We start from the raw sequence: 24,122 nt of genomic DNA on the forward strand, positions 1-24,122 counted from the left end.
GTTTTACTTACCTTACTTACTTAACAATATCTTTGTTTGTGAACTCTTTATTATCAAACACCAATTACATACATAATAAAACGCACCTATCCTTTATAAAAGAACATATCAAAACATTCTGAGCACTTAAATAAATTACTTAAATGTAACTATTTGTACTTTACATAATTTTTCATAACTTTTTTGCCCGGTACCAAGCCTTGAGTTAACCCAGGTCGTTTCCTCTTTTGTTGGTTGTGCCCCACACTCTCCTCCTTAATTTTCTCCAGTTCCTCGGTGCTGGGCTGAGGCACAGTCTGGTTTTGGCAAACAACAACGTTCTGTACTTGTTTCTCGGCATCCAATTGCTCCTTGGACTTCTGTATGTCCGAGTCGTGGGCGAACTTGCAGTTGTGCCCGAATCTGCACCTGCCCTTTCTGTAATTCCAGCAAATTTTCTTACCTACAACAAACACAATCATTAAACCATTTCACACAACTTTATCAGCGAAACACGCACCGTTAATGACCATGACATTATCCTTAGTGTCCACCATCTTCACGTGCTTTTGCAGTATCGCCTCCTTTTCGTTTTCCGCCTCGATAAATGGGTTCTTAAACACCGAACTCTTCGTCGACTCATTGTCAGCATCCCCAAAGTTGGGCTTGGGCAAAACCACTTTAGGTGTCGGCTCTTCTGTAATACTGAAACAATTCACAGCTGACCCATTTTTTGTTAAGGTGTTAGGCCCAAATTTGAGCTCCGTTTATTATTTGAATAATTGAGGGGGGTGTGAGTTGTGGGGACATCTAAAAATAGTTTTACCTGGCTTCGCTTTCGGATTCGTCGGAGCCGGAACTGGAGTTCGAGTCCCCGTAGTCAGGCACCAAAGACATTGTACTTATTAGTGGGAATAATTGTTTTAATTGGCATCAAAGTGTAAACAATTTTGAGGTTAGTTAGTTGGTGTCGGCGCGACACCTGGTGGTGGTTAGTATTAGTTCGTGACAGACTCCTCTTCCATAACTTCAATTAATTCAAATTTAATTTAGTTGATTATTAAATTGCCTAATTAATTAATTAGTTTGTAATAAAACACAAGTGTTAAATATTTTTAATTCAATTATGTTAGCAAATTCCCAGATCAGTAATGGTAACATCACAAAAATCAATTTTGGGGCCTTTTATTACTTCTAATTTAACTTTATCAGCATCAACGTGTTTCTCCAAGGTGATTTTAACGTTGGGAACAGTTTGCCAGAACTTGCCGCAACTCGTGGACTTCTTCAGGACGTCGTAAGTGTCAAAATCCGAAGACTCCCTCCATAAAGTCATTAAATTGGTCACAATTATGACTGCGTGATGTTGGGTTGCAATGTACCGCATAATATTTGCGCAATGACTTAACGTATTGTTGTTTTCAGTGTTATCTTTTGTGTCCATGAACAAAGGAGCCAGGGAATCTATTATTATCACACGCACGTTGAGACCATTTTGTATTTGTTGTTTTATATCGAATAAACTGTTTGTCAAGTCGTATTTGGTGCTCAGTTCTTTTAAAAGGACATTTTCCATTAAGGCTTTATAGTTGGCCTGAAAAATTAATGGTTTTATGTGCCCTTATTGTAGTTTTAAGGTGTTTTTACATTGTTTAGCATGTGCCGAAACCTCTTGGCACTAAAGTTCTTTTTGCTGTCCAGGTAAAACACTTTTTGATTCAAGTTGGTGACGACGTGTTTGGCTAAAGTTTTACACAAAAGGGTCTTGCCACAGGCCGGTAGCCCGCTAATTTCGTATATTTTGCTGGTGGCAAAGCCTCCACTGAGCAAATCGTCCACACTAAAAACAAAGTTACTGGTCAAGGCCTGCTCTTTGATTTTACACAAATTAATTTAATTATTTTATGACTAGTTGTGTACACACTGTCGTGTTATTGTACTTGTGTCAAGGATGAACACGTGCTGTTGTTGCACGTGACCAAACTAACCGTTTAATGCCGGTGGGAAAAATAGCCGAATTCCTGATCAAATACTTGTAGTACGTGTACCCGTTCACCGGTTTAGGTGCATACTTGTTAATGAGATCCTTCTTGACACGCAGTATCTCCTGAAACGTCCCAAAACACCATTGATAAGGGCAAAAAGGGCGGACAACGAGTCGGTTCACCCTGAAGGACAAGTTGGTGTGGTGCTCGATCAGCTTGCCGTCCGCCTTGACGAAATCGTTGACGGTGAATATCCCGACGGCGTTCAACGGCGAAAACGTCCCGTCGTCGGGCAAACGACTCATTGTTTGCGCCAATTTGGTGAAGTTTTCGTAAGCCGACGTCGCACGCAGTGCGGCCGTTCGGCAAACCGACTTTCTGTGCGCTGGTTGTTTTCGCTGGGGACGAGAGGTGCCGAACTTTGGACTCGGCGCGGGTCGGTTTCTGTGATTCGGAACGGGGCTGACGTGTACTAATATTTTTCTATTAGCTACGAAGTCTTTTTCCTAGAGCATTGTATAAACTAGAACTATACGAAACTCGGTATATAATTAATTACCAACAATATTAACAAAAGTAAAATAAAAATATAAAAATAAAATAAAATTTGTACATATATCAATTAACATAAACACTGTAAAATTACTATCAGGGAATTATATGTGGACGCTCCATCACTTTTGAAATACATGTGTATAAATAAATTTTAATAGTTCCTTGTTTTTCTAAGTATTTTTCATGAAGATCAAAAAAATTTTTATCTGAACCAATTTCCAAAGCACTTTTGTTACTCCCAATATATTTCCAAAACAAGCCTTTAAATTTCTAAACTACACATTTGTATTGTTTTGATAAAATCTATAAATATTTTAATTAAATAATTTTTTTAAGTTTAGAAAATAGTGTTTTAATTCATATACAAATGTTAATGACTTATTTTACTAATTAAGACTTCTCGTTTAGTTATTTTAAAATACTTTATGACTGTATTTGCTGTATTTTTAGGTAACATAAATAAAAAACAGTCTCTGTGTTTTTATATTCCAAAAATAATAATAATGGTCAAAATCTTCAATATTTGCTTCAATGTTTACAATGAAAATGATTTTCTTGGAAACTAGTAAATTACAATAAATTTAGTTTTTAATGATTATTTCCTTATATTTTTAAAATTTTATTAAACATTCAGTCAATATTCTGTGTTGTTTTTATATTAAATCCTTAATGTTTATTATAATTCACATTTTTTTATAGAATTTTTATATTTCAAAGGTATTTTGATAATTATTTATTACAGAAAATGTGACTTAGAATTAAAATAATAATTTGCCAATTTTCTCCTTTAAATTGTTAAATATTTAATTGTTAATTAATCAATCCAGAATATTAATAATTCAATATTTTATTACAAATGTTGCCAAAATTCTGTATTATTTTGATGTTAATGTTTGATATTTATTAAGATTTACAATTTTTATAAGATTTTAATATTTCAATGGTATTTTGATAATTATTTATTACACAAAATGTGAATTTTTTAGATCTGAAATAAAAATTTGCCAATTTTATTCTTAAAATTATTAAATACTTAATTGTTATTTAATATTTTTCAATACAGAATATTTATAATTTAATATTTTATTAGCAATTTTGCCAAAATTGTGCATTATTTTGATGTTAACTACTTAATATTTATTAAAATTTAAATTTTTTATAAGATTTTAAAATTTCAATGGTATTTTGATAACTATTTATAACAGAAAATGTGAATTTTTTACAACTAAAGTGAAAATTTGTTTCCTAAAAATTGTAAAATCCTAATATAATTTATATTTAAATTTATATGTTGAAGAATATGGATATTAGCAAAACCTTAGTTTGAAATCAATAATAGTACTTCTCTGAGAATTATTTTATTGTATAAGATTATTTAATTAATATATAATAATAATTAATTTTAAATAAATATATATACTATTATACTGAAACAAAATTACTTACACCGAACCCAAAGTTTCATTATAATACAGTAAAGGTGATCATATAATGCCGTCCAAAAATCTTATTCAATACACTTTGGCACCAAGTCTAAAACCGCAATTGAGTTTAGATTCGGAAGCCGACACGTAACGAACGCGTCTACACCATACGCCCCCCCCAAACCCGCTCGGGAGCGCAGAAAGTCGGTTTGCCAATTGTCCGCGCGGCGCGGACATGCGCACGCGCATGCGGCCCGCGGCCGTGCGGCGGCCGTCCGCTTGGGCGTTTCGGAATCGCAAAGAGCCCGTCGCCATGTTTGGGAAGGGCGGTGCGTCCTTAATGTGAACGCGTAAAATGTTCCAAATGCTCTACACATATTACAATTTCATTGTAACGTGGAATACCCGATTGTTCGTTGAACGTTGAGCTACGCGCGTGTGGTGTTTTTAGTGGCGGATGACTCGGTTTCGCGTGAATAATTTGTGATTACAAGATGGTAAGTAGGAGCCGTTCAACTGACTAGACTTAACATGGCCGACCGGAATGGTTTCTTTGTTACGCCTCGCACCGCGTCCGAGGGCACCTCTCGGCGGTGCCGGGCCGGATTTGTCGCGTTAACCACCCAGAATTGCATTTTTAAACGTTTAATCCGCGTCCCGACTTAAGATGTTAATGGTTTTTTGACGGGAGCGTCTCCCCCGGCCGTTCTCACAGTCAATATAATATAATACGTCACCGACATATCGATTCGGGTTTTTAACCGGCCGCACGTAACGGGGAAAAAACCCGCCGCACTCAGTTCAACCGAAAACAGTCCCAGCTTCGGGCCGGCTCCTGTTTTGGGCGCGCAAATCAAACGATTTCCAATGATTACGTCACGATAAATAACACGATGCCCGGAACCGCATGCAAAACGGGGGCCTGGTTGTGCAACATGAATTATGACGATTTTACGTGTTCGCAGCGGTGCAGACGATGAGCGACGAGACTCCGGGGGCAGGGCAGGGTGCTCTGCCCCCGAGGGAGGGCCAGGGTCCGGCTAGGACCTCGGCAGAGCGCCCTACAATGAGACTGACGCAGGTCGGGCCCCAATACGTGATCCACACGCAGCACCACGGGGTCCCTGCCCTCGCACAGGTAAAACAATGCTTGTGCCACTTTTGCTTTTTTAATCGAAACGTTTGCATGGGTTTCGATTTGTTGTTTACATCGGGTCTGCCACTTTTGCGAGAATGTGCTGAGCTGAAGAATGCGATATGAACCGATGTTTTAATTGAAAATGTACGAACTCGATTAGTTTGGAAGTGTGTGAATGTGAGAAGTTACTAATAAGCACTTTGTGGGTAGTTGAAATATTAACTTAATATTAATATATACAGGGGTGTTGCTAAATAATTGTTTTTTATAACTTTGTATTATTTAAATTTAAAATTCTAAACTACACATGTGTGTTGGTCTCAATTTCGAAAAAATCTACAAATATTTTATTAAAATAGTGTTTTAATTCATGTAGTAATGACTTATTTTACTTCTAAAGACTTCTTGTTTAGTTATTTTAAATTGCTTTAATGTTTCCTGACGATTATTGGAGCTTGTATTTGTTGTATTTTTAGGTAACATAAATAAAAAACAGTATATGTTTACTTTTTTTGATTTTTTATATTCCAAAAATAATAATAATGGTCCAATTTGTTTACATTATAAAACTGATTTTTATATATTCAGTGGTTTTGCCTTAAAATTTTATTAAATACATCAATATTCTGTGTTGTTTTTATATTAAATTCTTAATATTTATTATAATTTACATTTTTTTATAGAAATTTTATATTTCAGCGGTATTTTGATAATTATTTATTACAGAAAATGTGATTTTTTTAAAACTAAAATAAAAATTTGCCAATTTTCTTAAAATTGCTAAATATTTATTTGTTATTTAATATTTTTCAATCCAGAATATTTTTATATTAATATTTTATTAGAAATTTTGCCAAATTTCTGTATTATTTTGATGTTAAATATCCGATATTTATTAAGATTTACATTTTTTATAAGATTATAATATTTCAGTGATATTTTGATAATTATTTATTACAGAAAATGTGATTTTTTTGGAACTAAAATAAAAATTTGCCAATTTTCTTCTTAAAATTGTTAAGTATGTAATTATTCTTTAATATTTTTCAATTCAGAATATTTATAATGTAATATTTTATTAGAAATTTTGCCAAATTTCTGTATTATTTTGATGTTAAATATTTGATATTTATTAAAACTTACATTTTTATAAGATTTTAATATTTTAGTGATATTTTGATAATTATTTATTACAAAAAATATTAATTTTTTAGAACCAAAATAAAAATTTGCCAACTACTTGTTCTTTAATATTTTTTGATCCAGAATATTTATAATTTAATATTTTATTGGAAATTTTGCCAAATTCTGCATTATTTTGATGTTAAATATCCGATATTTATTAAGATTTACATTTTTATAAGATTTTAATATTTCTATGGTATTTTGATAATTATTAATTACAGAAAATATAAATTTTTTAAAAATAAAATAATTTGTCAATTTTCTCCTTAAAGTTGTTAAATATTTAATTGTTAATTAATATTTTTCAATCCAGAATAATTATAATTTAATATTTTATTAGAAATTTCGTCAAAATTCTGCATTATTTTGATGTTAAATTTCAATGGTATTTTGATAATTATTTATTACAGAAAATGTGAATTTTTTCAGTACTAAAATATAAAATTTGCTAAATTTTCTCCTTAAAATTGTTAAATACTGAAGTATTTTTTATTTAATTGTTATTTAATATTTTTCAATCCAGAATAATTATAATTTATTATTTTATTAGAAATTTTACCAAAATTCTGCATTATTTTGATATTATATATTTGATGTTTATTAAGATTTACATTTTTTATAAAATTTTAAAATTTCAATGATATTTTAATAATTATTTATTACAGAAAATGTGAAAATTTTTTCATTTTTAAAGAAATTTAATATTAATTTTTTTTAATATTTTTCTAAAATGGAAGTTTAATTCATTAAATTTAATTTTTGTGTAGGAAAATGAAAAATTTTCTGTTTTCACATAGAACTGCATAATGTTAAGAATTCATATTGATGTTTGGTAAAAATTTTCTCTTAGAAATGGTAAATCATTTTAAATTTTCTGTTATTTTTTTATAGAATTTCCGTAATTTTATATTGTAAATTAATATAAATTTCTATTAGGTTTATTTTTTTGACAAATTTTTCAAGTTAAAATGAAAATTGTATCTAAAAGTGGTTGAAAATTTTCAATTTTCTATTTTCACAGAATTTGTCACAGAAAATATTGAATTTTGACATAAATTTTTCTAAAAAAATTAAGTTGAACATTTAAGAATTAAATTTCTTGAAATAGTCTAATTGGAATAATTTTTGAATCATGAAATTTTTACAAATTATCAAATTTTTGTGTCTATTTTTCCAATTTCACCGATGTTTTAAATGAAAATTTTGACTAAAAATGGTTGTATATTTAATTCTTCTATTATTTCATTTTTTTATGTAAACTTTTCATATAAATTAAATTAAACAAATTTCTTATAAATTAACAAAATTTCTTAAAATTATCTGATATGAAAAATGTTAAAATTTTATAAAATCTCATATTTTGTACATATTTTTAACTATTTTAATTAAGGATTTCTCAAATTAAAATTGCTTAATAATGGTTGAATATCTAAAATTTTCATACATTACATTTTGATATAGAAATTATTGAATTTCGATGTAAAATTTTCTAAAAAAATAAAGTAATTAAATATTTAAAACATATTTTTCTTAAAATCATTTGATTTGAAAAATGTTTCAACCCTTGAAAGTGTTAACATTTTTACAAAATGTCAAATTTTAGAGTATAAAAAAAATTAAATTTAATGTTTTTTCTTGAAATTGTGTAATTTGGAACAGTTTTTGTATCCTTGAAATATTTAATTTCAATATTATAAGGTACAATTTTAACAGAAAAAAGGGAGGAAATGTGAAATTCTGATTAGTTTTGAAAATTTTTATTTATTTAGTTTATCATGGATTTTGTTGTTAATCTTCATGATTTTTGCATCGAAACTTATTTATTTACCCAAGAATTGTAAATTTTGATGATTATCGAATTAATTTTTACAAAAATTTTGAAGATATTTACATTTTTTCCTAAAAAAATATAATTTTTTTATTTATTTATGTCAAATTACAGTGTGAATGAGTATATAAGTTAATGAAATATAATTCAATCACTCAATAATGAGTTAGTAGATACAAGAACGTCACAGTATAATTTTGTTTATCTAATTGTTAGTTTTTGATAAAATTCAGTGACTTCAAATGAGTGATATTTCCTAATAACAGAACATTTAAGAGATAACATTTCTTAATACATGAAAACCAGCATCTTATTCATATTTGTAATCATAATAATTAAATTAAATTAAATAAATTAAATTTAAAAATCAGAAAATAAATCTCAGCTCCTTTTATTACTGAGATTTATGATATTTAAAATGACTTTGACGTCTCCTGACAACATGGCATCAGGACGTAACAGTTTTTAATTAAATTTTCCAATATATTCAAATAAAACGTGCGTTTACTTGAGATGTTGCGTTTATAAATCATTAGAATTATCGCATGATTATTAAGAAATGTGTCTGGAAATGCGGTTAAATGTTGAGACAGTATGTTTAGTAATTTGAGGTTATATTGTCACAATCTAAAGGGCCTAAGGTTTAAACTGAAATAAGCCGCAATGATATGTCATTTTGGCACTATTGAAGGTTATGTTGCCTCTAAAGCCACTAAATCTGTCCGCAAACCGCAAAAAATCATTAAAACAGGTCCGACCTGCTCCGTCAACCATGTTTCGACTGGTGTAATTGTTAATTTGTTCTTCTGTTGCAGATAACGTCGGGCACACCACTATCAGGCACCCGTATCATAAGCATAAGTCCGTCTAGAGTGAACCAGACGTCACCCCTGCGGCCCAGCGAGGCGCACCAGTCGATCGTAAATGTGCTCAAGCGGCCCCAGACGTCCAACATCCGGCTGCAGCTGTTCACCGGCGACGGTGGCGGCTCCACCACCACCACAACCACCACCACCTCCACCCCGCAGCCGTCGCGTCCGGTCAAACGGCCGCTGCCTGCGCCGACGGAGAAGAAGAAAGAGGACACGTCCATCTCGTCCCTGGAACGGGTTATGAACCACCGTCTGGTGCGTTCCAAGCTGGTCAAGGAGAAGTACAACGAGCACACACTCGAGTCGTTCTATCTGGAAACCGGCGGCAACATCCTCGACCTGTACCAGTACGCGAAGCGGCCCCGCAGCCAGGCCTACATCAGCTACGTGAAGGAGCACGCCATCGAACCGACGACGACGACGACGACGAAGGAACGCGACGATGCCGTGCCGACTGCCACGCCGGTCAACTCGCTACCTGGCACGCACGCCACCTACACGTCCACGCCCAGTGCGCATGACCAACCCAAAACCACCACCACCACCGCCACCACGACAAAGAACAAGCAACCCCTGAACCACACCCAGCCCAGCAACCAGGAGCAGATCGTGGAGAAGGCCAAGCAGGAGGCGTACGTGATGCAACGCATCGCCGACCTGCAGCGCGAGGGCCTCTGGACCGAGAAGCGACTGCCCAAGGTGCAGGACATGCCCCGCTCGAAGGCCCACTGGGACTTCCTGCTCGAGGAGATGGTGTGGCTGGCCGCCGATTTCGCGCAGGAGCGCAAGTGGAAGAAGGCGGCGGCGAAGAAGTGCTCGCGCATGGTGCAGAAGTACTTCCAGGACAAGGCGCTGGCGGCGCAGCGGGCGGAGAAGGCGCACGAGCAGAACCTGCGGCGCATCGCGTCCTTCTGCGCCAAGGAGATCAAGAACTTTTGGAGCAACGTGGAGAAGCTGGTGGAGTACAAGCAGAACACGATACTGGAGGAGAAGCGCAAGAAGGCGCTGGACCAGCAGCTGAGCTTCATCGTCGACCAGACGGAGAAGTACTCGCAGCTGCTGGCCGAGGGCATGAACAAGCCGGCCGACGTGCCGCCGTCCAGCAGCAAGTCGTCGAGGTCGGTGTCGCGGGCGCAGAGCGACGACGAGTTCGAGCCGGAGACGCAGAGCGACGAGGACGACGAGGAGACGATAGCGCAGGAGGAGGCGGCCGTCGAGCACGGCGAACAGTCGGAGGAGATTGCGGCGCTGCAGCGCGAGTCGCAGATGGAGCTGGACGATTTGCTCGAGGACGATTTACTGAGGCAGTATTTGCTGAATCGCGACAACATACGGCTGAGCGAGTCCGACGATTCGGACTCGGAGAGGGTGTCGAAGAAGAGCAGGTGCGACGAGGACGATGACAGCAAATCGGTGTCGGAGACTTCGGAGTCGTTCAAGGACGAGGATGATGAGAAAGTGAGTTTTCTACGGGGCAATCAGTTTAAAATGAAATATTTCACATTTCCTTCATCACTTTTCGGACGGAAACAATCAAATATTAATGTAAATTTTCTTAAAAAAAGAAAATATTTGTGCAAAAATTGAAAAGATGTCTAAGATATCCAATTTTTTTTACAGAATTTCACATTTTCATTATTTTTTTTTTTTTCTTTAAAAATATAAAAGGAAATATTGGTCTAAAAATTGAAAAGACATTTGAAATATTCAATTTCCTTATAGAATTTTAAATTTTATTGTATTTATAAATAGAATTTTTCCTAAAATAAAGTGAAATATTTGTCCAAAAATAGAAAAAAAATTCAATTTTCTTAAAAGGTTTTTCACATATTTATAAATTTTTGGATTGAAAATATTTAATATTAATGAAAATTTTCTTAAAATAAAAGGAAATTTGGTCTAAAAATTGAAAAGACATTTAAAATATTCAATTTTTTTATAGAACTTTAAATTTTATTGTATTTATAAATATAATTTTTCTTAAAATAGAACTTTAAATTTTATTGTATTTATAAATAGAATTTTTCTTAAAATAAAGTGAAATATTTGTCCAAAAATAGAAAAAATATTTAAAAAATCCAATTTTCTTAAAAGATTTCACATATTTATAAATTTTTGGATCGAGAATATTCAATATTAATGAAAATTTACTTTAAATAAAACGAAATGTTGAATTGAAAAATAATAAAATAATTAAAATATCCAATTTTTTTTATAGATTTTTACATTTTCATTAATCTTTTCATTAAAAATTTAAAATATTAATGATTTTTTTTTAAATAAAAAGAAATATTGGTCTAATTCAATCCTAAATATCCAATTTTCTTATAGAATTTCATATTTTTATGAATTTTTGGGTTTAAAATATCAAATATTAATGAAAAATGCATTAAAATAAAACGAAATATTTGTCTAAATATTGAAAAGACATTTAAAATATCCAATTTTCTAATAGAATTTCACAATTTTATGAATTTTTGGATTAAAAATATTAAATATTAATAAAAATTTTCTTAAAATAATACGAAATATTTGTCAAAATATGGAAAAAACATTTAAAATATCCAATTTTCTAATAGAATTTTACAATTTTATGAATTCTTGAATTGGAAATATTAAATATTAATGAAAATTTCCTAAAGTGGAACGAAATATTTGTCTACAAACTGAAATGTTATTTAAAATATGGAATTTTTTTAATAGTTTCATATTTTCATGAATTTTTTGATAGAAAATATTATTAAAGGAAAATGACGTTTTATTTTAAGAAAATTTGCCTAAGAAATGTTAAAAATTTTAAAATCAATTTTCTTATGGAAATTCTTATTGTAAAATATTTTCTTAAGAGCAAATTGATTTTTTAAATAGATTTTCACATTTTCATGATTTTTTTAATAGAAAATAGTAAATATTAAAGGAAATTTTTATAAAATAACGTTTTATTTTAAGAAAATTTGCCTAAGAAATCTTAAAATAATTAAAATATTAAATTTTCATATGGAAATTCTTATTGTGAAATATTTTCTTAACAAAAAAGTTATTTTTTAAATGGAATATCACAATTTCATGATTTTTTTTTAATAGAAAATGGTAAATATTAATTAGAAATGTTAAAAAAATGTAAATATCCAATTTTCTTATGGAAATTTTAATTGTGAAATATTTTCTTAACAAAAAAGTGATTTTTTTATAGATTTTTACATTTTCATGAATTTTTTGATATAAAATAATAAATATTAAAATAACGTTTTATTTTAAAAAAATTTGACTAATAAAGTAATAAAATATAATATTTTCTTATAGAAATTCTAATTGTTAAATAATACTTTCTTAACAAAAAAGTGCATTTTGGCCTACAAATTGATATAATTATGTAAATTTTTAATACATTTATAGACTTTCAAATTTTCACGAATATTTTTTTTGAAATTTTCATATTTTTTTAAAATAAAATAAATTTTTCGCATAAAACACGTTACAATTTTTTTGTAAATTCAATTTTCTTATAAACATATTCAGTTTTTCTTAATATTTTTTACTGAGCAATTTAAATTTTTAATTTTCACCAATTTGTTCATTAAAATTCTTTATTTATTGCCTTAAATTAAAACGAAATAATCACCCAAAAATGGTTAAACTAACTTTAGTTTAATATTTAAGCAATTTAAACTATTGTGTAAACAATTTATGCAGTATCTAAATGTGTCGATCCGTTCCAGGTTGACGACGACGAGGAATTAAGCGACGCCGAACCGGAACCACCGTCCGGCACCAAAACGGCGGACGCCGGCGGCGAGCACGACGAGCTGAAGATGCTCGTGGAAGATAATAACGAGGGAGAAACAACAAAGACTGACAAAAACGACGACCTGATCAACGACGCGGCCGCGATCGCCGAGAGCATCCAGCCGAAGGGCAACACTCTGTCTTCCACGAGTGTCTCGACGAAGGTGCCGTTCCTGCTCAAGTATCCGCTGCGCGAGTACCAGCACATCGGCTTAGACTGGCTGGTGACCATGTTCGACCGCAAGCTGAACGGCATACTGGCCGACGAGATGGGCCTGGGCAAGACCATACAAACGATAGCGCTGCTGGGCCATTTGGCGTGCGAGAAGGAGAACTGGGGGCCGCATCTGATAGTCGTGCCCACGTCGGTGATGCTCAACTGGGAGATGGAGTGCAAGAAGTGGTGTCCGGCGTTCAAGATCCTGACCTACTACGGGTCGCAGAAGGAGCGGAAGCTGAAGAGGACCGGCTGGACCAAGCCGAATGCGTTTCACATTTGCATCACGTCCTACAAGCTGGTTATACAGGATCATCAGAGCTTCAGGCGGAAAAAGTGGAAGTATCTGATACTGGACGAGGCGCAGAATATTAAGAACTTCAAGTCGCAGAGGTGGCAACTTCTGTTGAACTTCCAGACGCAACAGTACGTGCACCAATTAGTTATTTATAAATACACCCAAAAATAGTAAAATATTTTTATTTTTCTTACAGAATTTTAAAATTTGAAGATATTTTTAATAAATTAAATACTTTCTCCTAAAAATGAAACATTTTTTAATATGTTCTTATTAAAATAAAATAATATTTGTCCTTTAAAATGACACATTTTCATGTCTTGCCAAAACTTTTCTAATTTTCATGATATTTGAAAGAAATATTTCAATATTTTTAAAAGATTTCATAAGTTTTATGTTAAATTTATAGAATTTTGGAGAATATTTCCATGTTAAAATGGTATTTGGATTTTTTGCCAGTAAATGATAAAAATATTTATTTTCTCTACAGAATATAAGATTTTTATAGATATTCTTGTTAAAATAAAATAATATTTGTCCTTTAAAATGACATATTTTCATGTCTTGCCAAAACTTTTCTAATTTTCATAATATTTGAAAGAAATATTTCAATATTTTCAAAAGATTTCATAAGTTTTATGTTATATTTATAGAATTTTAGAGAAGATTTCCATATTGAAATGACATTTGGAAGATTTTTTATCAGTAAATGATAAAAATATTTATTTTTTCTACAGAATATAAAATTTTTATAGATATTCTTGTTAAAATAAAATAATATTTGTCCTTAAAAATGACACATTTTCAAGTCTCACCAAAAATTTTTCAATTTTTCATTATATTTAAAAGAAATATTACATTTTTCATTATATTTAAAAGAAATATTACAAAATTTTCAAAAGATTTCATAAGTTTTATGTTATATTTATAGAATTTTGAAGAATATTTCCATATTAAAATGATATTTGGAAGACTTTTTATCAGTAAATGATAAAAATATTTATTTTTTCTACAGAATATAAAATTTTTATAGATATTCTTGTTAAAATAAAATAATATTTGTCCTTTAAAATGACACATTGTCAAGTCTTACCAGAAACTTTTCTGTTTTTCATAATATTTAAAAGAGATATTTCAATATTTTCAAAAGATTTCATAAGTTTTATGTTATATTTATGGAATTTTGATGAAGATTTCCATATTAAAATCATATTTGGAAGACATTTTATCAGTAAATGATAAAAATATTTATTTTTTCTACAGAATATCAAATTTTTATAGATATTCTTGTTAAAATAAAATAATATTTGTCTTTTAAAATGGCACATTTTCATGTCTCACCGAAAATTTTTCTATTTTTCATGATATTTAAAAGAAATATTTCAATATTTTCAAAAGATTTCATAAGTTTTGTATTATATTTATGGAATTTTGGTAAAGATTTCCATATTAAAATGATATTTGGAAGACATTTTATCAGTAAATGATAAAAATATTTATTTTTTCTACAGAATATAAAATTTTTATAGATATTCTTGTTAAAATAAAATAATATTTATCCTTTAAAATGACACATTTTCAACTTACCAGAAACTTTTCTGTATTTCATGATATTTAAAAGAAATATTTCAATATTTTCAAAAGATTTCATAAGTTTTGTATTATATTTATGGAATTTTGATGAAGATTTCCATATTAAAATGATATTTGGAAGATTTTTTACCATTAAATAATAAAAATATATATTTTTTCCAGACTATTTCAAATTTTCACAAATATTTTTATTGAATTTAATTGATATTTACCCTTTAAAATAATAAATTTTCAAGTCTTACCAAATCTTTTTTTAATTTTTTGAGATATTTGGAAGATTTCTATGTTAAAATGATATTTTTTTTTAACCAGTAAAGGATAAAAATATTTATTTTTACAACAGAAATTCAATTTTTTTATTAAATTTAAATTGTATTTATCCTTTAAAATGAAAAAAATAATAATTTAAAATTTTTTATTAAATTTAAATTGTTTTTGTCCTTTAAAATGACAAATTAATTAAAATAATTGTGGTCTTAACGTGTTTTATTTTTAATTCTTAGGCGATTGTTACTAACCGGCACACCATTGCAAAACAACTTGATGGAACTGTGGTCGCTGATGCATTTCCTAATGCCGAATGTGTTCCAATCACACCGGGAGTTCAAGGAGTGGTTTTCGAATCCTGTAACCGGGATGATCGAGGGCAACTCCGAATATAACGAGAGCATCATCAAGAGGCTGCACAAGGTAATATTTTAACTAACAAATTAATTTATGATAAAATATTTAATAATGATGATACTTTACCATGTTTGAAGGTCTGAAATCCATTCAATTCATTCCTGTTTGTGATATAATCGAGGCATTTGTCTGAATTAATTAAATCAAATTACGTTTATCGATGATAAATGATCCGGAGTTTAAAACGAGTATGTATTTTGCAGGTATTGCGTCCGTTTTTGCTGCGCCGACTGAAATCCGAAGTGGAGAAGCAAATGCCAAAGAAATACGAGCACGTCGTGATGTGCCGATTGTCCAAACGTCAGCGTTACTTGTACGACGATTACATGTCCAGGGCAAAGTAATTACCCAATCATTTCGCCACTTTAATTCAACGTTAATAAATTATTTTGTTGTGCAGGACACGGGAGACGTTAGCGAGTGGTAATTTATTGAGCGTTATCAACGTACTGATGCAACTGAGGAAAGTCTGTAATCATCCCAACTTGTTCGAAGTCAGACCCACCATTTCGCCGTTCCAATGCGACAGTATTACGTTGCATATACCGTCGTTAATTTATGATGCTTTGGGCTACAACGTCTGGGAGGTAAATTTGGTCATAACTCTTCAATTGAGGTCAATTTTATCCTTTGAAAATTGTTTAAACTCTTATGATGATACTATACAAATTCCTGATGGTGAAGAGATCCATTCAACTCGTCACCAACGTCGTGATTGTACCGAGGCATTTGTCTGACTTTATTTTAATTAACTTCTCCGATTATTATTATTTTCGACTCATACTAACGTTGTACTCTTTGTTGGTTCACAGCACGTCAACCTGTACTCGATGAATCTCCTGCTGATAATGTACGAGATCCACCTGAGCGCCTACCAGTGCTACCGCATGCTCAACCTGCGCACCCCGAAGCGGCTGCTGGAAGTCGGCACCCAACCGCAGCCTCCCATGCCGACGGGCAAGATGAACATGCGCGTGGTGAAGGTGGCCGAGAACGGCCATCTGAAGCCGCCGGAGAAGAAGGAGCTGCCGAAGGCGGTGCTTCAAGGTGTGAAGGTGAAAGTTGGATCTCAATTCGGTGTTCCTCTGGTCTCGCAACAGGGTGTTGTCAAAGGTATTAATCAAAATTAATTACGATTACTTCAATACATTAATTATATTATTAAATATTAAATTTTTGTCATTCTTCTATTGACAAAATCTTATTTTATACTTAATTTAAATTAATTTTAGTTTTTATTTTTTTATTTCACATTTAATTTACGTTTTCCAATTCTTACATTCTTAAGTTAATTAATTTATTTTTATATTATTAATTTATATAAATTTTTCATACATAAAAAAATACATAAATAATAATAAAATAATAAATTCAATAAAGTTTGATTTTAAATATTAAACTGGATAAAAATAAATAAATAAAATCTTATTAATGGAATACTTATTAAATTTTTACTATAGAACTTATCTGTATTTGTTAAATTATATAAATTATGTTTATTTTAATTTATATATTATTTTTTTATTACGGTTTTCAAGTCTTAAGATTATTAAACTATTTAAATAAGTTCAATAAACCATAAAATTTTAAAGATTAATTTGGATAAAACTTAATATTATTAATAGTTAAAATAATATTTGTAGATTATTTATTAAATTTTTATTATCTGTGATTATCAAATTCCATAAATTATGTACATTTTATTTTATACATTAATTTCTTAAAATTTCAGATTCATTTTACGTTTTTCAAGTCTTCTGTTCCTTTACTAATTAAATTTAAATGTTTTTTTTATTATTTAATTAACAAAATATATTAAATTTAGACTAATTTTTGTGTTTTTGAAGCCACTAATTCTATAAATTTTAAGAATTTAATTATTAATCTGCATAAAATTTATTATTATTATTATTAATAAATAAAATAATATTAATAGAATATTTATTAAATTTTCACTTTCTTAATTTATTTTTTAATTCGTAAAGTTCTTTAATTTAATTGAAACATAAATTTTTATTATCTGTGATTGTCAAATTCCATAAATTATATATATTGCATTTTATATATTAATTTCTTAAAATTTCAGATTAATTTTACGTTTTTCAAGTCCACTATACTTTCATTAATTAAATTTAAATGTTTTTATAATATTTAATTAACAAAATATATTAAATTTAGACTAACTTTTGTGTTTTTGAAGCCATAAATTCTATAAATTTTAAGAATTTCATGATTAATCTGGATAAAACTTAATATTATTAATAAATAAAATTATATTTAATAGAATATTCATTAAATTTTCACTTTCTTAATTTATTTTTCAATTCGTAATGTTCCTTAATTTAATTGAAACATAAATTTTTATTATCTATGATTGTCAAATTCCATAAATTATATATATTGTATTTTATATATTAATTTCTTAAAATTTCAGATTAATTTTACGTTTTTCAAGTCCACTATTCTTTCATTAATTAAATGTAAATGTTTTTACATTATTTAATTAACAAAATATATTAAATTTAGACTAATTTTTGTGTTTTTGAAGCCATAAATTCTATAAATTTTAAGAATTTAATTATTAATCTGGATAAAATTTAATATTATTAGTAAATAAAATAATATTAATAGAATATTCATTAAATTTTCACTTTTTTAATTTATTTTTTAATTAGTAATGTTCCTTAATTTAATTGAAACATATATTTTTATTATCTGTGATTGTCAAATTCCATAAATTATATATATATTGTATTTTATATATTAATTTCTTAAAATTTCAGATTAATTTTATGTTTTTCAAGTCCACTATTCTTTCATTAATTAAATTTAAATGTTTTTATATTATTTAATTAACAAAATATATTAATTTTAGATCAATTTTTGTGTTTTTGAAGCCATAAACTATAAATTTTAAGATTTTAAAAAATTAATCTGGATAAAGCTTATTATATATTTATTAAATGTTTATTCTCTTAATCAATTTTTTAATTCTTACATTCCTCAATTTCATTGAAACTTAATTTTTTAGTATATGTGATTGTCAAATTAAATAAATTATGTTTATTATAATTTATATACATATTTTTTTTAATTTTAGATTATTTTGAACGTTTTTCAAGTCTTAACAAATTATATAAAATTTACATTAATTTTTGTGTTATTGAATTCATAAATTGTACAGTTAATATAAATTAAAAGTTGTCTATTATTTGTTTTGGTACACTTTAGTTTTTACAAGACAAGAAGTCTTTAAAGGTGTTATAATAATTTTTAAATTAAGTATTATTTTGGTTGTTATGATGATAACTATACCACGTTTGAGGGTTAAAGATCCATTCAACTTTTTCCCGTTATGATACAATCGAGGCATTTGTCTGAATTCTAAACGTTCCACAAAATTACTACCTTGAATTTAGGCACTATATCTAACGAGTTGTAATTTTTTTGTTAAAGCAATCTCGGTGATGAACTTCGCCCAGCCCTCCGGCAGCCAAGTCCAGACGGCCTCCGTGCTGAAACCCACGGAGAACATGCGTGCCAACTTCGCACAAATCGTCCAAACGTCGACCGGCAAACATCTGCTGTTGACGGCCAATCCCAACCTAACGGGCAACATACCGGTGACGACGACGCAGGGCGGCCAAAAACTGACGTTACTGTCGAAGCAGGCGGTGGCCACCACGGGCAACGCCCAACCTAAGACCTATTACAAGTTCCACATTACGTCGGTGGGGACCACCACGACTACCTCGACCGTCACGTCGGCGGCGCAGAACGCCGCACCCCCTAAAGACAAGGAGAAGGAGAAGGACGAGGAGATGGTGCCGCCGCCACCGCCTCCCCCGCCCAAGACCGTGGGCGCCAAGTTCATTGAGCAGTTGTACCAGAAACAAAACAGCCTGGACGTCCGATGGGGCACGGAGGAGAAGCACATACCCATACCCGTACGTCACCGACACAACAGCACACAGGAACATGTTGGCTAATTAATCGATTGTTTCAGGGTGAGAACGACCCGGACGCCGAACGTCTGCGACGCTTCGAAATAATGGCGCGCATAAACGAGTGGCGGTGCACCACGCTGCCGTTGTACGGCCGCGACTTTCAGGACTGCGTCAAACTGCGGACGCCCTGCGCCAAGGACACGTGGGTCAGCGGTCGCGTGCACTGTCTGAACACGCTGTTCGGCGATTCCAAGTCGGACACGACACACTGTCTGAGCGACATGCTGAAGACGCCCGAACAACGGATTGAACAGCTCAAGGATGTTTCCGATAGGTAATTTAATCGATTAGTGGATTCCTGATTGACTTCTTATGTATTTACTGTGAGATTTACGTAGGTTTTATTCAGGTGATATGAAGTACAGACATTTCATGGTGGATTCAGAGTTTTAAATTAATATTTTTATTAGAAATTAACGATAAAATTGTCTTAAAAATATTGTTTTTTACTGTTGGGTTCGTTAATTAATATGTTTCCTTAAACTTTTAGATTATTTAATTTGTTAACTTTTAACTTCTTTCTGGTTATAACTTCCCAACGTTTCTAATTTCGTTTCAAGTCTTAAATTAATTTGATTGATAAGTTAATAAATTCACTAATTTCTTAAATAAATTTCAAGTTTTTAATTATTTTTAAACACTTCTATTTTTATATTATTTTTAGGTTCAAAATCCACAATTTCTAAATATTAAAGTATTTCTTAAATTATAAATTAATATTTTACAAACCATTGTTAAATATTATTTTTTTAAATTCATGAATTGTTCAATTCTTATATCTAAAATTAATTCTAAACTTATTTAAACATGTAAATGTAAATTCCTTAAATATTTTAATATTTCGTTAAGTTTCCAATTCAGTGATTTTTAATTTTATTTTAGGTTTATAAGTTAATAAATCCTTCAATTTCTTAAATATTAAATTCTCTATAAAATTTATAGTTTAAAAATATTAAATTTCTCTTGTAAACTCTTAAATTTTTATATTAGTCTATTTTCAAACGTTTTAAATCTTTATTTGTTCCTATTTTTAGGTATCAAAATTACAAATTTTTTGAATATTAAAATATTTCTTTTCTTTAATTCTAAATTAATATTCTTTAAATATTTTACAAACAATAGTTAAATATTTAACTTTCCAATTTAGTGATTTTTAAAATTAATTTTGTTTTATAAGTTAATAAATTCTTCAATTCCTTAACTATTGAATTTTCTGTAAAATTTATTGTTTAAAAAATGTTTATATTTCGTCAGTTTTTTAAGTTCCCAATTTAGTGAATTTTAAAAATATTAATTCTTTATAAAATTTATAAATTACATATTACTTTTAGAAATTGTACTTCCAATATTCATATTTAAATAATTAATAATATTGAGGAGCTTTAACATATCTTAAGGTCTCCTAAACTGAATAAAGCCTTTCTTTCAAGTAAATATAGTTTTTATGATGATAACTTACCACGTTTGAGGGTTAAAGATCCATTCAACTTTTTCCCGTTATGATACAATCGAGGCATTTGTCTGAAACCATTAAAAAATCACTTATAATATTATATATATTAGTTAAACGACAGTTTAGTAACATGGTTGTGTTACAGGTTCATTTTCTACGTGCCAGCTGTACGATCGACGGAACCGGAACTGCAAGTGTGGCACCCTCCGCCCAGCAAGTACTGGGGCCAGAAGGAGAACCTGCGCCTGATCCAGCGGGTGTTCTCCAAACCAGCGACGCCGTTGCACCACATCGCCTCGGCCATGATCACGCAGTTCCCCGATCCCCGTCTCATACAGTACGACTGCGGCAAACTCCAGACGCTGGACAAGCTGCTGAGGAAGCTGAAATACGAGGGGCACAGGGTGTTGATATTCACGCAGATGACCAAAATGTTGGACGTGCTGGAGGCGTTCTTGAATTTCCACGGGCACATTTACTTGCGGCTCGATGGTACCACCAAAGTTGACCAAAGACAAGTGAGTACTTGAGGGGGTGTTTTGCCTTAAATGGGTGCACTGACGATCAGTTGTCTGTTATTACATAAGAGAATGACTTTTGCAACAGTGCTAGATCATTGCGGTGGCCAGCATGTCTGCAGTCTTCAATCCTGCTGACTATCTAGAACCCTGCAACAATATCCATATCTTAAACAACTTATTTTATGCGTTCATGTGTTTTATTTTATGGTATTAATGGTGTAATATCTTTATTCAGGTCCTGATGGAACGATTCAACGGTGACAAGAGGATTTTCGCGTTTATATTGTCCACGCGTTCCGGTGGTGTGGGTGTGAACCTCACCGGGGCGGACACTGTGATATTTTACGATTCCGATTGGAATCCGACAATGGACGCGCAGGCGCAAGATCGTTGCCACCGAATCGGACAGACTAGAGACGTGCACATCTACAGGTAAGACTCCCACCTTCCTCAATTATAGTACCACCTACTGGTTAAAATCGGAACGGAGATAATTGATAAACCTTTCGAAATTTCCGGTAGGAAGATTAAATTTTGGACGATTACCAACCGATGGTTTAATTTTAATTGGACCATTCGGATGACAAGTCACATACAGACTTAATTTTTGTGTTTTTTATTTATTCCTCTTGTTAAAACTAACTTAATGTTACAGGCTGGTGAGTGAAAGGACGATCGAAGAGAACATCCTAAAGAAGGCGAATCAGAAACGACTGCTGGGCGACCTGGCCATTGAAGGGGGCAATTTTACAACCGCATACTTCAAGAGCGTAAGTTACTGTACAATTTCTAAAACTTATTCTGTGATTTTCTATACAATTTGGACAATTTTAAAATGTCTTCAGCTATTTTCTATACAGTATGGACAGTTGTCTACACAATTTGAACAATTTTGAAATATTTTAAGGTTTTTTCTATACAGTTTGGACATTTGTAAGATTTCTAAGTACTTTTCTCCTCAATTTGGACAGTTTTAAAGCGTTTTAAGCTATTTTCTACACAACATGGACAGTTGTATATTTGTTTTTAATAATTTTCTGTATAATTTGTACATTTGTAAGACTTCCTAAATACTTTTCTCTACAATTTCGACAGTTTTAAAGCGTTTTAAACAATTTTCTCCACAACATGGATAATTGTCTCCACAATTTGGACAGTTGTATATTTTTTTTAGTAATTTTCTATATAATTTCGACATCTGTAAGGCTTCCTAAGTACTTTTCTCTACAATTTGGACAGTTTTAAAACGTCTTAGGCTATTTTCTATACAACATGGACAATTGTCTCCATAATTTGGACAGTTGTATATTTTTTTAGTAACTTTCTGTACAATTTGGACATTTGTAAGACTTCCTAAATACTTTTCTCTATAATTTGGACAGTTTTAAAGCGTCTTAAGCTATTTGCTACACCACATGGACAATTGTCTCCACAATTTGGACAGTTTTATATTTGTTTTTAATAATTTTCTGTATGATTTGTACATTTGTAAGACTTCCTAAGTACTTTTCTCTACAATTTGGACAGTTTCAAAGCGTGTCTTAAGCAATTTTCTACACAACATGGACAATTGTCTCCACAATTTGGACAGTTGTAAATTTAATTTTAGTAATTTTCAGTACATTTTGGACATTTGTGAGACTTCCTAAGTACTTTTCTCTACAATTTGGACAGTTTTAAAGCGTCTTAACTTACTTTCTACATAATATAGACTGTTGTATACACAATTTGGACAATTTTGAAACATTTTAAGTGTTTTTCTATACAGATTAGACATTTGTAAGACTTTTTAAGCAATTTTCTATTGTTTTAAAACATTTAAAATAATATTAAACTCGTGTTTAATTAATGTGAACGACCTTTTGTTGCAGTCCACGATCCAAGACTTGTTCAACATCGACCAGAGCGAGGAGAGCGCCGCCAACAGGATGTCGGAGGTGTTGGACAGGGACCGGGAGAGAAGGGCCTCTCTGGAACCGTCGGCCGGCGGCGACGAGAAAGCCGCGATCGGCGCGTTGGAGAGCGCGCTCGCCGCCGCCGAGGACGACCAGGACGTGCAGGCGGCGCGCACGGCCAAAGCGGAGGCAGTGGCCGATCTCGCCGAGTTCGACGAGAACATACCGCTCGACGATCAGGAGAGGGAGCCCGAAATGAGCAAGGCGGAACAGGAGATCGACAACGTCATCAAGAAGGTACGTGCGATGGACGGATTGGTTTCGGCACCGTTAATCGGTCGCCCGTTGGTACATAATGGGACGACTTTTGCAGCGGTGCCAGATAACTGCGGTGGCCAGCATGTTTGCAGATTTCGATGCTGCAGACTATCTAGAACCCTGCTACATTCATACACATATTTTTGTACAATGCTTTTGGCTCCGATGTCGCGTGGGGTTGGTTTTGGTAGTATTTTTTTCTTTTCTAAAATTTCAGTATATTAAATGTTTTTTATATTCTAATTTCTATATTTGATTTATTATTACTTCAATCGTTTAATCTTTAATTCAAGTTTATTTTTAAAATGTTTGTATTTATTTATATTTTGAAAATCTTCAAAATTTTATACATTACCATTCATATAAATTAAAAAAAAAACAAAT

General features: G+C 31.3%; 3 protein-coding genes across 5 annotated transcripts in view; 1 reads left to right on the forward strand and 2 right to left on the reverse strand.

Moving 5' to 3' along the window:
* Window positions 1–31: 31 nt before the first annotated feature.
* LOC109604572 (uncharacterized) lies at window positions 32–979 on the reverse strand. The gene is made up of 3 exons (XM_020021110.2): window positions 806–979; window positions 500–684; window positions 32–442 (listed from the first exon to the last, which is right to left on the reverse strand). The coding sequence occupies exons 1-3, from the start codon at window positions 874–876 to the stop codon at window positions 150–152; spliced, it is 549 nt and encodes a 182-aa protein (XP_019876669.1). The 5' UTR covers window positions 877–979; the 3' UTR covers window positions 32–149.
* Window positions 980–1,084: 105 nt separating this feature from the next.
* LOC109604571 (DNA repair protein RAD51 homolog 4-like) lies at window positions 1,085–2,430 on the reverse strand. Its single transcript, XM_020021109.2, has 4 exons — window positions 2,147–2,430; window positions 1,968–2,086; window positions 1,627–1,819; window positions 1,085–1,573 (listed from the first exon to the last, which is right to left on the reverse strand). Exons 1-4 carry the CDS (start codon window positions 2,267–2,269, stop codon window positions 1,109–1,111), a joined length of 900 nt encoding a protein of 299 aa, XP_019876668.2. The 5' UTR covers window positions 2,270–2,430; the 3' UTR covers window positions 1,085–1,108.
* Window positions 2,431–4,280: 1,850 nt separating this feature from the next.
* LOC109604574 (helicase domino) overlaps window positions 4,281–24,122 on the forward strand; it is a 34,612-nt gene continuing 14,770 nt past the window's right edge. For 2 of the 3 annotated variants that reach the window (XM_049967593.1, XM_049967594.1), the window contains exons 1-14: window positions 4,281–4,440; window positions 4,909–5,081; window positions 8,910–10,424; window positions 12,686–13,395; window positions 15,364–15,550; window positions 15,748–15,884; window positions 15,945–16,131; window positions 16,357–16,657; window positions 19,001–19,491; window positions 19,551–19,825; window positions 21,150–21,522; window positions 21,761–21,957; window positions 22,181–22,295; window positions 23,397–23,717. In XM_049967593.1, the coding sequence (XP_049823550.1) occupies window positions 4,920–5,081; window positions 8,910–10,424; window positions 12,686–13,395; window positions 15,364–15,550; window positions 15,748–15,884; window positions 15,945–16,131; window positions 16,357–16,657; window positions 19,001–19,491; window positions 19,551–19,825; window positions 21,150–21,522; window positions 21,761–21,957; window positions 22,181–22,295; window positions 23,397–23,717 (4,971 nt within the window). In that variant the 5' untranslated portion in view covers window positions 4,281–4,440; window positions 4,909–4,919. The remainder of the gene's footprint in view (window positions 4,441–4,908; window positions 5,082–8,909; window positions 10,425–12,685; window positions 13,396–15,363; window positions 15,551–15,747; window positions 15,885–15,944; window positions 16,132–16,356; window positions 16,658–19,000; window positions 19,492–19,550; window positions 19,826–21,149; window positions 21,523–21,760; window positions 21,958–22,180; window positions 22,296–23,396; window positions 23,718–24,122) is intronic. The other variant, XM_049967595.1, reaches the window with a different exon arrangement.

This window comes from Aethina tumida, chromosome 5, assembly GCF_024364675.1.
Source record: "Aethina tumida isolate Nest 87 chromosome 5, icAetTumi1.1, whole genome shotgun sequence".
In the NCBI taxonomy this organism is placed as follows: Eukaryota; Metazoa; Arthropoda; class Insecta; order Coleoptera; family Nitidulidae; genus Aethina; species Aethina tumida.

Coding starts and splice junctions, on each gene's coding strand:
- LOC109604572 (XM_020021110.2), bottom strand. CDS start 876: ATGTCTTTGGTGCCTGACTACGGGGACTCGAACTCCAGTTCCGGCTCC. Junction 685..805: donor GAATCCGAAAGCGAAGCCAG/GTAAAACTATTT, acceptor GAATTGTTTCAG/TATTACAGAAGAGCCGACAC. Junction 443..499: donor TAATGTCATGGTCATTAACG/GTGCGTGTTTCG, acceptor TGTTTGTTGTAG/GTAAGAAAATTTGCTGGAAT.
- LOC109604571 (XM_020021109.2), bottom strand. CDS start 2,269: ATGAGTCGTTTGCCCGACGACGGGACGTTTTCGCCGTTGAACGCCGTC. Junction 2,087..2,146: donor ACACCAACTTGTCCTTCAGG/GTGAACCGACTC, acceptor GGGACGTTTCAG/GAGATACTGCGTGTCAAGAA. Junction 1,820..1,967: donor TTTCCCACCGGCATTAAACG/GTTAGTTTGGTC, acceptor CTTTGTTTTTAG/TGTGGACGATTTGCTCAGTG.